General features: G+C 44.1%; 1 protein-coding gene and 1 pseudogene across 4 annotated transcripts in view; both read left to right on the forward strand.

Moving 5' to 3' along the window:
* Positions 1-7976: 7976 nt before the first annotated feature.
* Positions 7977-8801, forward strand: LOC140508852 (phosphatidylinositol transfer protein beta isoform pseudogene; annotated as a pseudogene).
* Positions 8802-11391: 2590 nt separating this feature from the next.
* Positions 11392-16365, forward strand: part of CCNA1 (cyclin A1) — a 40966-nt gene continuing 35992 nt past the window's right edge. Inside the window, exons 1-2 of one of the 4 annotated variants that reach the window (XM_072610342.1) lie at positions 11392-11778; positions 13152-13337. In XM_072610342.1, the coding sequence (XP_072466443.1) occupies positions 13173-13337 (165 nt within the window). In that variant the 5' untranslated portion in view covers positions 11392-11778; positions 13152-13172. Of the gene's footprint in view, positions 11779-11849; positions 12836-13151; positions 13338-16365 lie in introns of those variants that run through there. The other 3 variants (XM_072610344.1, XM_072610343.1, XM_072610341.1) reach the window with 3 other exon arrangements.

A 16365-nucleotide genomic window follows, 5' to 3' on the forward strand; every position in this document is an offset into this window, starting at 1 on the left:
GGCATAACCTAAGTGAAGATCCAGGAATGGACAGGTAGGAGGAATACCAGGAGGGAGATAGGTATTCTGAAAACATGGAGGAAAGAGAGTATCAAGGAGTGGAGAGTCATCAACAGTGGCAAAGGTATAGAGAGAAGAAGGAAAAGGAGAACTGAGCAAAAGCAATTGGATTTGGCAGCTAAGTGATCATTAGTAGCTTTGGAGAGAGCAGTGTCAGTAGACTGAGGAGATCAGAAGCCAGATTGTAAGGGGTTAATAAGAAAGGGAGAGGAGGGGAAGTGGAGGCAGCCAGTGCAGAAGGCCTTTTGGAGGAGTTGAGCTACAAAGGGCAGGAGAGATATAGAGGGTTAGGGACCAATTCCTCCCTATCTTACAGATAAGGAAACTGAGGCAGACAGATTTTTTTTTCCTTTATTTTTTAGCAAACCTGCCCAGGGTCACCCAGCTAGTAAATGTCTGAGATTAGATTTCAATTCAGGGCTTCCTGACTCTGGTATGAGAGCTAAATCCACTTTGCCACCTAGTGGCCTCATGAGCAAAGACATGTTAGCCGAGAAGGGCTGGTGCCTTCAGGAGACACTGAACTGTCCAGTCCAGCCAGAGCCCAGAGTACCAGGAGTGTAGTCAGATGCAATAGATGGGAAGGGTAGGATGGCACCAGGTTGGAGAGGGTTCTGAATGCCAGGAGAAGTCTGAGCTTCACTCACAAGTAGAAAAAAATGACAAATGTTTCAAGAGATGAATGATGTGGTCACTCCTAGCAATAAATAACATGAGCCTAGAGCCCAGCTAGAGTGGGGAGGGGGTAATGGAGGTGGGGATCTAGAGTTAAAAAGACATGTAAGTTAGCCAGTCCATCAAGAAGCATTCATTAAAGACTTATGGCAGTTTGGTGGCAGAGCACATAGTCAGACTTAGAGCTGGGAACACAGTTCAAATCCTGCCAGACATTTACTAACTGTATGTTCCTGTGCAAGTCACACTTTCTCAGCCTCAGTTTCCTCATCAGTAACATAGGAATGATAACAACAAAATGCATGTCTGTAGTACTTGAAGATTTGCAAAGCACTTTACAAAAATCCCTGCTTATTATTCTCAACCTTGGGAGGTAGGTGCTGTTTCTAATCCAGTTTTACTAATAAGTACACTGAGGCAGATACAGTTTTAAGAGGTTTGCCCCATTTCACACAGGCAGAGCCAGGAAGTGTCCGAGGATGGATTTGAACTCAGCTCTTCCTGACTTCAACTCTCTATTTACTCACCTGGCATCTACTTACCTCCTAGGGTTGTGAGGAGGAACTAGTGAGATAATACATTGAAAGTTCTTGATAATTCATGAACTCTATATAAATACTAATTATAATAATTATTAGTATCACGATTATTAATATCTTTATTATTACTAGAGCTGTTCTAATGGTCAAGCAAGATCATAATTATAAAGCGCTTCACACGACATCTGGCACACAGCAGATGCTACAGAAATGTTAGTGATTCTTATTATCACATGTGACAGGCAGGGTCAAAGACAGAGCGTTGGCCAACATCCACCTTAATTTAATATTAAGAGACCCAAGAAAAGAGACGTAGGAGGAACCTTCAGAGAAATGGGAGGAGGATGAGGAGAATGTCTTGTCTCTTAAATAAGAGAAGAGAATACAGAGAAAACAGCTGAGATATGATTGAGGTGGCCAATAATGCTGGATACTCCAGAGAGGTCAAGGACAGTGAGGACTTGGAGGAAATCCACAGGATCCATTTGTTAGAAGGTCAATGATGATTTTGGTTGTTGGATTTTTTGTGTTTTTTTTCTACTTAAAAGTATTTTATTTGTTCCAATCACATGTAAAGATAGCTTTGAACATTCACTTTTATAAGATTTTGAGTTCCAAACGTTTTTCTCCCTCCCATCTCCCCTTCTCAAGACAGCAAGCAATATGCTACAGGTTGTACATGTACAATAATTTTAAACATGTTTCCACATTAGTTATATTGTGAAAGAAGAATCAGAAAAAAACAGAAAAACTGTGAGAAAGAAAACAAAAAAAGTAAAAATAGTATGCTTTGATCTGCATTCAGACCCCATAGTTCTTTTTCTGGATTGGAATGGCATTTGACATCATGAGTTTTTGGAATTGTCTTGGATCGTTGTATTGCTGAGAAGAGCTAAGTCTATCAAAGATGATCATCCTGTAATGTTACTATTACTGTGTACAGTGTTCTCCTGCTTCTGCCCACTTCACTTGGAATCAGTTCATATAAGTCTTTCTAGGCTTTTCTGAAATTCACCTGCTCATCATTTCTTGTAGCACAATAATATTCCATTACATTCATATACCACAACTTGTTCAGCCATTCCCCAATTGATGGGAACTCTCTCAATTCCCAATTCTTTGCCACCGCTAAAAGAGCTGCTATAAATATTTTTGTATATGTGGGTCCTTTACGCTTTTTTATGATCTCTTTGAGATATAGACCTAGAAATTGGTATTGCTGGGTCAAAGGGTATGCATAGCTTTATAGATCTTTGGGCATAGTTCCAAATTGCTCACCAGAATGGCTGGCTCAGTTCACAACTCCACCAACAATGCATTAGTGTTTCCATTTTCCCACATCTTCTCTAACATTCGTTTTCCTTTTCTGTCATATTAACCAGTCTGATAGGTGTGTAATGGTGATTTTGGAGAGCACATTTCAATAGAATTGTGTGGAATAGAAAGCCAAACTGAAAGTCATAGAAGAGAAAGTGTTATTAGGCACTAGAGACATTTTGGGGGTGGGCAAATTTTACCTCAGTTTTAACAGTGAGGGAAGAGTTACTGGAGATGGGTATGTCAACCAGACAGAAACTGGCCTCTAACCTGTGAGTGGTAGGAGGCTAACAGAGCAAGCTAGAGCTACTCCCCCAACCCCCTGGCAGAGGCAGAGTTTATATACATGCAAAACTACAAAGGGGCTAGACCATCACACTATCACTTTTAGGTCTTGGGTAATCATTTCCAATGATTGGCACTTCTTGGGACAATGCAACCATTTTTGGATCCCTTGGAAAGAGTCTCTAGAATCACTGCATCAGGGTCATTGAGCTATTTAATTATTCAGTGGGGTACAGAATCAGAGTTAGTGTGGAAGGAACAGGAATGCATTATCTGGTCAAGTTACACAAGCACAGGAATTCAGGAGTTCTTGGCATGTCAGGAGATTTTGATGGATGACCTTGTGCTGAAGCAAATCAGCTGCTTCTGGCTCTCAAGGTCTCTGGGAAAAATGGAGAGCTCCAACAAAACTAAACAGTTATTGATTAATATGAAAATCATATATCCCTCAGCGAACACCTGGTGCTGGCAAATAATACACTTTGCCAGAGGGTGAGATCACCCAGAGCACAAAGGATGGCTGTTATGTCAAGCTCAGGGCACAGCCTGCTTCCTAGGATTTAGCTCAATGAAACAGGGCATCTCTAAATATCGTGACAGGTAAAAATATCATGGAAAGCCTTAGGACTGGGAAGTCTTGAGCATGCTTTTAGGACAATGGGAAAGAGCCACTGTAGAAGGAGCCCCTGAAGATATATGACAGAACAGTTGATTAGTGAGGGAAGGAGGAAAGAAGACAGGATCAGTGGCACAGGGAAAGAATCAGCCTCAACAAGCAGAGAGGCCTCTCTTTCTGTGGCCAGGGGAAGAGAAGAGAGTGAGTGAAGATGCAGAGGAGCTGTGAGGATGAAAGAAGCGGGGGGAGAGGCCTCACACTCAGGCCCATACTGACTGTCTCACCAAGACCCAGCTTCCCCATGGAACCTCGGGGCTTCAAGGGAGCTCAGGGACCATCTAGTCTAAGCAGTACCTGAAAGGAAACCTGTAAAATGTCTAAAACATCAGTGACACATGATCATCTAGGCCCTGGCTGATGACCTTCAGTGGAAGGAGGCCTGGGCTCCTGCTGAGGCAGCTCATCCCACCTGGGGCAGCACTCCTAAGCAGGGAGGCTAACTGGGCCTCCAATCACTTCTAGCTGTTTGCATTTCAGCCTCTGGGGCCAAAGGGAAGAAATCAAGCCCCTTCCCCAGATCATTGATTCATCTGATACTAGTCAGAGATGAGGTCTCTAAGCAGTTAAAGGACTTTCTGTCTGTACCCCAGAAGCAGACACTACAGTGTCATTTGGATCACAAACCTATTTATGGGAGTTAAACTCATTTCCCCAAGTAGACAGTGAGCACCTCAGAGGCAGGGCCTACTTTGTTATGCCTTCTCTTCCCTCCTACTTCCCTAGCCCAATGGCCCAGGACAGTCTGCGCAGGACCGTGGAAGATTCTCAGTAGGGATATCTTGTCTTGATAGAGAAACCTTACTCTAAAACATTTTTAGGAAGAGCCCTGAGGCAGGGAGGAGGCATCTTTGTACTGTGGATCAGGTCTAGCCCTGGTCTTTTCCATCATCCATTCTCAAGAGAATGTCCCTCTGGTCATGGCTACAGCTCAGAGGATAAGTAGCCTCCTGAAAAGCTGCACTTTGTCAACTGAGGTAGATGCTCTCTTGAGGAATGTAGATCTCTTTCCCCAAAGAAGACACTTCAAGAACACAAAAGCCAGTTCTTGAGATTTAAATCCCCCTTTTCCCTAAAAGGAAGAAAACCAGAGGAAGATAATGCTTGTGAAATTAAATTAGCCACCAAGTGACAGAGTCACTATTGGAAACCAGATCTTCTGATTTTCCAAGTCTAGGGTTGTTTCTGCTCTGCTGCATCATCTTGTTGCCCCTAATCCCCTCCTTTTACTGGTGGTCAAACAAAGGCCAAGAGGCGGCAATGGAGCAATGTGACAATTTAGTGGAAGACTGACCCCAGGGCTGCTGGAGTCCAGGCTGCTCAGCTAAGAGCCAGAGTTTCTCAATGGGGATATAAGAACCAGATCCAGAATGGACTTTAGAAGAGAGTAGCATCCTATAGAGACCTGGGATCTGGTCCTGTTGGTGAAACCTCTTAGATAAGTCTCTATCCCTCTCTGTTCTCTGGTCCTCTTATCTGATGAAGGGGTTGGACCACATGTGATCTAAGGTCCCATTACCCTCTGAAAGTCTCTGAATCTATAAAGACACAGCTGTGAGGTAGTGGGAATTTCGAGTCAGAGCACCCAGGCTTCAGTCCTGACTCTTTGACTTACAAGCTAAAGGATTGAGGGTCTCTCTCTTCTATTTTCCTCTCTGTAAACTGGGGTAGCCAGGCTCAATTATTTCTAAGATCTCTTCCAGTTCTTACATTCTTTATTCTGAAGTCCTGAGAAGCTTAGTTTTGGAGTGGAAACCCTGTGGCCTTGAGACCACATGTGGCCCTCTAGGTCCTTTAGGAGGCCACGGGTTCCCTATCTGTCTCTACCACTGTGTTGACCTCATCCAACTAGAAAACCTTACGAGGAGAAACTAATCTAGGTGAATTGTGGCCCATGATGTTCTACTTAGACAGGCTTGAGTTGGAGGTAAATCCTTTTCTATAGATTGATCAGGAGTATTTTAGATGAGTCTGTTTGTCCATGAGTGACATAATAAAAGTCAAGTCTCCTAGCCTTTCATTAGAATGGGCCTATCAGCTGAAGAATTGAAGAGGGCCATTCTAGGCTGTTCAGAAAATCTGGACTCATCTACAAAGTCACTCAGTATACATCCAAGGTTCATCTGGAATATCTGTTCAGAAATCTTGATGTGGTTAGGGGTGCTGACACAATTTAGTGGTATAGGGAAGTGGTGCCAGGAATGAATTCATGCACTCAAACCATCTTCTAGTCAAGTGGCAAAGTTTACTGTATTGCCAATAAAGTGAGCCAAGTTCTAAAGGAACCTGCAAATTAATAAAGATATAAGCTAATGCTTATATACAAAAGGGACTACGGGATCTGGGTAAGATTAAGGAGCAGTAAGTAGTCAGAGGTGGGCCAGGTGCAACAGTGAAAGGAATGCTAGGTAAGCTAATTAGGAGCTCCGGGCAGGAGTAAGGAGTGATAGGTATATGCTAGTAGTCTGGGGTGGGTCAGGTGCCTTGGGCAGAGGCACCAGTGGTCTGGGCTGCTGGAATGTATAGAAAAATTCAGGGAGTCAACAGAGATAGCCTTGTTAAAGGGACAAGACACTTCTGTTGCAGTTTCATGGTGTGTGCGGTAGCATTGTTTCAAAGAATTCAGTCATACCACCTCTAATCCAAGTATAGGCATTTATTGAGATTGATGCCTCTCATGAAGCAGGCTAAATTCCAAGAGAAACAAGCAACTTCAGAGAAAGCAAGATGGATGTTTATATGGTAAAGATGCAATTGCATAACAGAAATTATGAATATTAAAATGGCAGGAGTGGTTTGTTTAAGGGATTAGGTAACAGGGGAGGCATCCCTCCTATGGTTTGGTGGTCAAACTTCCTGGTCATGCTGCTTTCTGATTGAGTAGCTATTGTGGTCCTGTATGGTCAAGATGGATACTTGGGAATTGTAGTCCTGTCTTGGGCTAAATGGATGATGTAATTGTGGTTGAGTACAAGAGCACACCTGTTCAAATGTGTGAATTGGATCTGGGGGGCAGTGGTTAGTTAGGAGGCAGTGGCTGTATTGAGGCTTGGGCCCTGTGGTGTGGTTAAAACCACACTGTGTAGTTAAATCAGGACATGCCTGCTGTTATAGGCAGGACAGGAATGCTGTTATAGGCAGAACAGGACTGTCTATAAGGAAGTTAGAATATTGAAACTAGGGGCATCTTTATTAGGATTCCATCAATTCTGTTTATACAAAGGTTTGCCAGAGATATGGTCCTTGGGCAAGCACCCTGTGCCTGCACTGATGACTTTTATATGAGTAATTACAGGGTCAGGCCTGTATATGTAACAAGAAAAGAATTTTCTCACAGGGGGTTACTGAAATTCTGCGTTGCTTCCAGAGATATGTTCTTTTTCTTTAGGGATTCATCCAGGTCCCATTACCCCATCAGTCCCATAGTGGGTCTTTGCCTTTCAAAGTCAATGAATTAGCATTCATTAAAGTCAGATGGGCTGTCTCTGTTGTTTGAAAGCAAAATGTTTGTCAAAAAGACTATTTTATGGGGAACACAAACAGGTTCTCATGGTAGTCAGAAGAAGGCATACAAATACACTCTCAAGGTCTCTCTTAAGGATTTTGGAATCGATTATGTGACATGGGAGACATTGACATAGGACCACTTAGCATGGTATGCCCTCATCAGAGAAGGTACTGTACTGTACGAGTAAAGCAGAATTGAAATAGCTCAAGAAAAACACAGGATGTGCAGATTTAGAGAATGTACCCCAAATGTTCACATGGACTATTTGTGCCTGACCTGTGGTAAATCTGAGCTCGTGTTGGTCTGATCAACCATAGTTGGGCACACCAAAACTTGACTCTAGCATAGTGATGTCATTTTGGAGCTTTTTGAGAATGAAGGACTACAATCAGTTGTGTACCTGGCACTGTGCTAAGCCCTGGGAATATAAAGAAATGCAAAATAAAGTCTCTGCTTTAAGGGGCTCATGTAATGAGGGAGAGGAAAAGCAAACAGTTATGAACAAACAGGATATATACAGGATAATTTCGAGATAGCTTCTAGAGAAATCGTTAAAATTAAGGAGGACTGATGGCGCTGGAGGTGAGAGTAAGGCTGAGGACTTTGTACAGCTCTGCACCTCTTAAATCCAATTCATGAGCAAGTCAAGGCAAAAAGAACAAAGAGTTCTACAAGGGGCCTTTTGGCAAATGCCACCTGTGTCACTTATGTGTAAATGCCATCCATGTCCCCTAAATCTAAATGTTATTTTTGTTACCTCTCTGTACGTTATTTATCTACAAATGTTACCAATTGGGGCCCACTGAGGGCAGGGGCAGCTCCTGTCCTGATGTGGGGATGTAGGCCCGCAGCAGAAGGATGGGATGGTTCAGGCAGAGGGGCAGGGAGGTGGGACAGCAGCTGCAGCAGTGAGGGAAAGATGCTGCTGATTAAGGAATTCTATGTGGTTTTACCATGTTCAGTTCAAGTGTACCAGGCTAGACTTTACCCTGTGGTTGGTCAGTAAAAATGAAACAGGAGGTAGAGAAGGCATTGAAGTCTTAAGAAATGAAATTTTTGAGATGGATGGAGAGAAGGGGCAGCACATATACAGGATTTACCACTTAAAGGTTAAAGTTCCTGGGTTTGTCAGGATGACTGCTTCTGGAAGTTTCTGATATTTCTTGAGAAAGCCTGGAAGGTATATTCCCTACTGAAGAACAATTGTGACAGACAAATATATGAAAGATAACTCCTTCATAAAAATTGAAGCTTAGCACAAACCAGACTTGGGAGCAACAGAAAAGGCTCACAATTTAGATCCTAACACATAGAAGATGGTTGAAATTGTCATAATGATATTGCAGACTCAAGGAGAACCTGCAGATTACACACTGGATGAAGACCCAGCATTATTCCAGTCAGTCAAGACCAAGAGAGGAACTTTGGGACCCAAATGGAAGAAAAGCCAGACAAATAACCAGGACTGTCCCCAAATGTGTGCCTATAAGCTAGTAACCATCAAATTCAAGTAGTGTGGTCTTCAGAGTATAGTGGAAAACTATTCAAAAACAAGAAAAATTAATGTTTACCAACTTTTACCACCAGTTCCTTTTTTGGGTTGACAGATGGATTGAACTGAGTATGGAAGATATTGGAAGAATGGGAGATGAGACCCAGAAAGAGCTAGAAACTTTATATAACAAGGTCAAGTGAGGGGAACCAGTATGCCCATGACAAATGAGGAGGGATCTGACTAGTACCTCGCAGTATTGATGTTTCACAGATCTGTGCATGTGATGATCTGTACACATGTACTGCTTTGGAAACATGTATGTATATATATGTATATCTGTAGCTGTCTAAAATTTATATAGAGCTATGGATACTGATGCACAAATTGTGTAAATATGTACATACATACATCTACTTAGGCGATTAGTACAATTTCTCCAGAGTACTGCACCTACAGCAAAAAAAAAAATGCAAAGGAAAATATTTTCATTGTATATACCTGAATCAGATTTTGAAAATTATAAGAGTAATACCATTAATGGATGAATTGACTACAATGTAATCTAGCTTGTACGTTTCATGAATGTCAAGTTGTGGACCAACATATACATTTTTGTTGTTCCCTTAAATGTCTGTTAAAATTTTCTATTTTAGTAAACAGACTCCGAAAGCAAAAGTTAAAAGAAAAAAAAAGGATCAGAAAAGAAGAAAAGGCCATTTCTAGGGCAAGGGGAGGGAAGAACAAAAAGAAATTTACATGATAATTTTGTTGTATATTTGAAAGAATATCAAGTTGTACATAGCAGACTTGCAGTTACATGTACAAGCATCTTTTTTATTGTATTGTATTATGGAAATGCTTGTTTTGTTCCATAAATAAAAAATAAAATAAAAACAAATGAGAATTAAATAGCCAGGAGTTGCCAAAGTTAAGGTATTTAAAGCTAAGATATTTATCATGCATGCCAGTTATTAAAAATTTGCTTTTTACTTATAAAAATATTATCAATGTGATTTTAGGTACTACTAATAATAATAGCCAGCATTTATATAATGTTTGAAGGTTAGCAAAGAACTTTACATATTTTATCTTCATTGATCCTCACAACAACCCTATGAGGTAGGTGCTATAATTATCTCCACTTTACAGAGGGGGAAACTGAGGCTGAGAGCAGTCAAGTGACTTACCCAGAATCCAACAGCTAGTAAGTGTCTGAGACTAGATTCAGTGAACACTCAGTCCAGATTGCTGATTCTCTAGGAATGTTTGCTATAGGTTATATCTTGTACTCACTTGAGCTCTTAAAGGAAGAAGCTTAAACCATGAGATTTATGTCAGAGCTGTAGAACTCTATATAATAAATAGTCTTCCTCTTTTATTCTGATAAAAAAAAACAACAACAAACTGAAGTAGTGATACACTACATTTTCCCCGGGGGAAATCAAAGGCTCTGAACCATTTATAAGGAAACAGATGGGTGTATTTAAAATCTGCTGAGGCACATTTTCTATTCTGGAAAACCATCCTAATCTCTTTAAGCAATAGTTGTTAGTCTCTGGGGGAGTTCATAAGCAAAGCTACTTGCCCAGAAGTCCCTGCTTGGGGCACTTGGCGTCCCTAGAAATCACAACAATTTCATATGGCAGTTGATGCCCAGGAAGCCCTAGAACAGCTCTCCACGGAGTAGAAGAGGGAGACTCCTAGGCACAGAAACCTAGCAATAACAAATCATTAATGTCCCGCTTAATATCTGTTGCTACAACTAAACAGTAACCAATGCTCTCTCCAATTGCTTCAGTTAATGATTGCCATTTTGACTGAAGCTTGGATGCTGATCTCAATCCAGGATTCAAAAAGGTGGTTTTCTTTTTAATGTCAGAATAAATTTTTATTATTCTAAAATTAGTTTATCATTTAGAATTCAGGAGGGGAAAAAGTATAGTATGATTTCACATTCCTTTCCAAATGTGTCTGTGAGCCACAACATTCAGCATGCAGTCCAAGATAGATCCCTTCTAATTCTTTTTCCTTCAAACAATAGTGACATAAAAATGTTTTGGATCTCATGATCATTTGCATAAGGCTTTAGTACTGAATTGCTTCATATAACAACATCAGAAGTTCATCAGAGAAGAATGAGATACTTAGATTCCCAAAGAAATCTATCTATCTATCTATCTATCTATCTATCTATCTATCTATCTATCTATCTATCTATCTATCGTCTATCTATCTATCTATCTATCTATCATCTATCTATCTATCTAAATCTGAACTAAAAAAATAAGGCAGGTTGGGTAAACTTCTTGTTAAAGTGAACCTATACCACACAGCTACGTTAGGATGAAATGACAATCATTTAATAATTAAGTTGAATTTTAAAAAATTTTTAAAAAGAGAAAACACACTCCTTAAAAAGACAGGTACCCTGCCAATCAATCTGGAGAGATATTTCTGTTTTTGGAGATACTAGAAAGAACTAAAAGTCTTCAAGATTTTGCAAGCCTATTTCTCAAAAATTAATGAGGAAACGGATAGCTGGGTGGCCGAATGGATAGACAGCTAACCCTGGTGTCACGAATCTTGACACCGACGTTTTCTAGCTGTGCGATCCTGGGCAAGTCTCATGAGCATCTCTCAGCCTCAGTTTCCTTATCTGTAAAATAAGGATAATAGTGATAATACTAGCACCCGTCTCCCAGGGTTGTAAAGATCAAAGGAGACAACCCGTGTAGTACCACATGTAAATGCTGGCTATTATCATCACTTACAACCCTTGGTACGGGTTATTATTACCGCGGCTTCTCAGCGGTCCGCGCGCAGCGCTTCTTCTGGGCTAGTGGGACTCGCGTACAGGGAGCGTTGCAGATGTGGACCGCTGTTGGGTCCTCTCCTCCCTCCACCCCCATCCTCGGGGTGGGGGGCGTTACGGAGGGTTCCAGGCCTCGTTCCTGTCCCCCGCGTTCCTTCCTGTTCCTGGGGGGCTCTACAGCTGAGTTCCAGGCGCCCCTTTGCGCGGTGAGGGTCAGGATGCGTCGGGAGCAAGGCCTCGTGCACCCCCCAAACTTTGGGCCTCCGCATCCCCAGGGGACCGGCACTGGCATGGAGCCGGAGCGCTTAGGCGCTGGGCGCTGTGTCCAGGACCCGAAATCACTTTGAATGCATGAGACTGCCTTGGACTGAGAGGCCCCTGGCTAAACTGCTGCCTCCCTAGGAGGATGGATAGGTGCGTGGGTCCCGGGGCGGGTGCGGAAGACAGATTGGGGGGAGGGGGGCTGGGGAAGTGCTTGAGTGTAACTGGCTAAGCGGGGCTGCCTGGGTGCGCCTCGGGCCGTCCCGGTCGGGGCTGGCCCCGGTCCCGGCCCCTCGGCCTCGGGGGCCTCGCGTCGCGCTTCCCAGCCAAAGTTCTCGGCTTCTCGGGCCTCGGGGGCGGCTGCGGGAAATACGTTAGAGGAGGGAATTCGCAGCTGTTGCGGGGAACGGGCTCAGCAGAGAGGCTACCCCTTCCAAAGCTCCGAAAGCCTGAGGCCCGGGGTCTAAGCGGGAATGCTTTTCCACATCAGCGCGACCACCCCGGACTGGGAGGAAGCTGGGCGGCGGGCCAAGCTGCGGCCTAGCGGTCCCGGGGGGCGCCCGTCCCCGGGGAGGCACCGGGCTTGGACAGCGCGGGGGACGGGCCGCCGCCGCCCGCCGCCCGCCTCCCGCTGCCCGTTAGCGCCGCTTCCCGAGCCAGAACGCCCGAGGGTAGCCCTGGGCCAGCGGGGAGCGTGTCCGCTGGGGTCTCCATGGCGATGCTCCTCTGGCTCCCAGCACGCCCGCTTCGGTTGGCATGGAAGCCGCTACCTCGAGGGCCGGTCGCGCCTTCGATTGGCCCGATTCAACAGACGCGGGGGGCTTGAAAGTAATTAGCGCTCGGCCCTCCCGGCAGCTTCTGCAAGGACCTGGAGCTGAGCGCCGCGGCTGGAATCTATTAACACTCCCCGCTCCTCCCCTCCCCTCCCCCTCCCCACTCCCCCGGCCCCACCCTCGGCCCCTACAGCGCCAATCCCGGAGCGCACTCGTGAATTGGAAGGTCTCTATATACAGGCGGCTCCAGCAAGCGCTGCGGGTTCCAAGCTGGTCTGGGCATCGCCTGTCTGGTCAGTGGGAGGAGGGCCGAAGAGCAGTGCCACTCCGGTGTCGGAGGACGGGACGTGAGCTTCACGTTGTCATGGATTGTTTGCCTTGACTTCGGGAGTGTGGAAGAGGGCTCTCGGGCTTGGGCAGGGAAAGCACATTCTAGGGTTAGACAGACGTTCAAATAAAAGTAACCTTTAGTACCTGAAACGGTATCTAGGAGGAAGACTTGCTTTGTGCACATCTCTCAAAACTTGTCTCTTCCAGCTCACATCGAGGACTGCAAGAGACATATTCTGATGTGCTTTATTTAAAGACACTTTCACTCTTCATGCTGCCTCTCCTTACTTCAGTAGCTGCTTTACTGGAGGAAGGAAAGCCTCTCTGGGACTCACTAAGGACACCTATGCCTTTGTACTGAGCGGTGGGGAGGGGAATGGAGAGGGTGGATTATCTGGTTTAACCATCTCTCCCTGCTCACAGTGGCCTGGGGAAGCTAAGGCAATGCGTCGCAGCATCTCCAGAGGCAGGATTCCTCTGGGCCCCGCAGCTCGAAGCCAGGAGATCTGTCAGGTGGTTGCCAGAGCCCAGCCGGTCCAGGACCCCCCGCAAAGAACTGTGCTAGGGCTGCTAACTGAAAATGGGCAGTACCGGAGGACGTGTGGCCAGGTAACTTCGAGAGCCCTGGGGGAAGCATCGTTCTGACCGTCCTTGTTTATCAAGCACCTTGGCTGAGGCAACTGAATCTTTGCTTGGCTTTTGTTTTCTTAATAAAGTATTAACTAGCGCTGTTGCTAAGTTAGTTTTCCATTTTAAAATATGCCTTTGGGAGTACTGAGAGCTCCTGATTACTGTTAACTATGATGACCTTGTTAGAGTTCTTGATTAAAGTAGTCTCAGAACTCTGTAAGCCACAGCACCAAGTCTGGACAGTGTCATGAAAGGGAGGAATCGGAACAGGCAGTGTTTTTATAATGGTCATAGGAGCCTGGGGACAGGTAGACATTGAGTTCAAATCCAGAATCTGCCACACCAGGGCCAGCTTGATGCTGGGTCTACAACTCCCTAATTACAGATATGCTTTGGGAGAGGGAGTTTACGAGGAGCTTGGTTACGGCTGACATCACAATTCTGAACCAAAGAAGTCAGAAGATCACAGGAACAGAATAAAACCTTAACGTTACAGGCAGAAATAACATCAAATTTCTAGAAGGGAATGGAAGGGGAGAAGCATTTATATGGCACCTACTATATGCCAGGCACTGTGCTAAGAGCTTTACAAGTGTTTCATTTAATCCTCACAAAAACCCTTAGAGGTACATGCTGCTGTTATCCCCATCTTTACAGTTCAGAAAACTGAGGCAGAGGTTAAGTGGCTTGCCGAGGGTCACACAGCTAGTATGTAAGGACAGATTTAAACTCTGCTCTTCCTACCTCCAGGTCAAACACCGTCCATTGTGCCAACCAGCTGCTTCCTAGACTAGTTATTGTTGCTAAAAAAAAGTAGCTTTCGATAGTTATTACTGGGTAGTATACAACTAAATCAAACCTTGAGGTTCAGTTTACCTGAAAAACTTCAAACAAACAATTGCTACTCTGTTTTGTGATGCTCTGATAATGTGCTCCCAGGGCTTTTGTGAGAAAAGGTCTTTATAAACTTAAGTGCTATAGAATAAGAACTCCATTATACAGGTAACTGATGGAGACTGGACAAGAACTTAGACTAGTGTTCTTTCCATGCTACCACATTTCATTCTATGCTGGTGCCCCTGTACTAATGCTACTTATCTTGACTTCTCCACCCCCAGTGACTTTGGTTTTGCCTTTGATCTGTGGAAGTTCTTTAATCACACTTGTGGGTGGGATGGGGTAGTGACTCTCTTGAGGGAAGGAGAGAATGGAAGCTTTCTTGGAGTACAAATAGTCAAGTTCTATGGCATCTCTCTGATCAAGGGAGGATTGTTGTATTATAAGAAAAAGGAAACAAAATCAGATGAGGTAGAACTAGAGGACTGATATAGGCTATACCACAGGCTGGAGTGGCTTTGGGGTTGTTGGATAGGCACACTGATAGCAGGAGCTCCAGCACCTTTAATTTAGTAATACGAAAGGTAACTCTCTGTTTGGTGTATGTGATCCTTAGGAATTATATCTATTTCACAGGTCTGAAAACAGGCTCAGAAAGGACAGCAATTTGCCCCAAAGTCATGGATCTGGAATTCATTCTCCCTTTCCCCTTCCTTCTCCCCTTCCCACCCCCTCATTTACTCTCCTTTCCCTCCCCCCTTCTCTCTCTCCCTCCCCCTCTCTCCCCCTCTCTCCCCCCCTCTCCTCCTCTCTCTCCCTCTCTCTCCGTCTCTCTCCCTCTCTCTCTCTTTGTATATGCAATTTTGTAGTATAATAATACTGATTACATAACAAAAATTATGAATGTTAAAAAAGCAAGGGGGGTTTATCAAGGGATTAGGTAATAGGAGAGCAGTCTCAACCTTGGTGGAACTGTGTATGCATATAATGCATATAGAAAAGGACGAAGGGGGGTGTTAATATATGATAATGATATTATAATAAGCCTCTCTATGTCATAAGTTTGCCTAAAGGACAGCTGTTGCTATTACTGTGGAGGTGCCTATTTAGGGAAAGTTCCTTTTATTGTTTTGGGATCTACATCCTGCTCAGGCATCCTGGTGCTGCTGCTTTCTGATTAATTGGCTAGTGGTCCTGTCTGAGACTAGATGGATGTGGTTGGTTGAGTGCATGGACACACCTGCTGTGAGAAATGAGAGTTGGGTCTGAGGGCAGTGGCTAGGATTCTATCCCATGGACATGCCTGCTGGTCTAGTGGAGCAGTGAGGCATTTATGAGGAAGTTAGAATATTGAGTCAAGGTAGGGGCAGTGGGTCTGCTGTTCGGTGAGGCCTGTGATTGAGTCTGGGAGCCTGTGGTATGTTTAAATCAGGACATGCCTGCTGTTCAGTGAGGCCCATCAGGAAATTAAAGTATTAGGGCTGGGGATGGCTTTTTTAGGATTCCATCAGTAAGACTGAAATGGCAGGTGGGATCCAGGATGAGGATTTTGTATTTTGTCCTGGAGGTAATAAGGAACCATTGAGGATTTTTGAGCAGGGTTAGAAATGTATTTTAGGAGTAACTAATTTGGTGGTCTGTGGTAGATGGGTTAAAAAGGTGAAAGACTGGAGGGAGGCAAATTAGGAAGCTACTGTAGTAGTATCAATGAAAGGTTTTGGAAGGCCTGAACTAGGGTGAAGTGAAGGAGCTGTGATTGGAGTGAAGAATGGGAAAGAAGTTGTTGAGGTGTAGGGTAAATAAGATTTAACAATTGACTTCATATGGTAGTTGAAGAAGTAGGAAGAGTCTGATGACTTGGAATTACTGGAAAGGTTGTTGTACCCTCAATAGAAAAGGGGTAATTGTAGGAAGGAAAATGGGTTGGGGTGTTGGTGGTGGTAGTGGAATGTTTCTCTGTTGGGTATATTGTGTTTAAGATGCCCATGATATATTCATCCAGGTGGGCTTGTTCAACTAGCAGTTAGGAGTAACATGGCACTGTAGTTCAGGAGAGAGATTAGGTTTGGCAGTTCCTTCCTTGATCTCCTCAACTGCTCATACCCTCCCCAAGCTACCTTGTATTTAACTACTTTCTATTTATTTTGTCTTTATGCTCTACGTATTTTTA

Source organism: Notamacropus eugenii, chromosome 5 (genome assembly GCF_028372415.1).
Source record: "Notamacropus eugenii isolate mMacEug1 chromosome 5, mMacEug1.pri_v2, whole genome shotgun sequence".
NCBI classification, from domain to species: Eukaryota; Metazoa; Chordata; class Mammalia; order Diprotodontia; family Macropodidae; genus Notamacropus; species Notamacropus eugenii.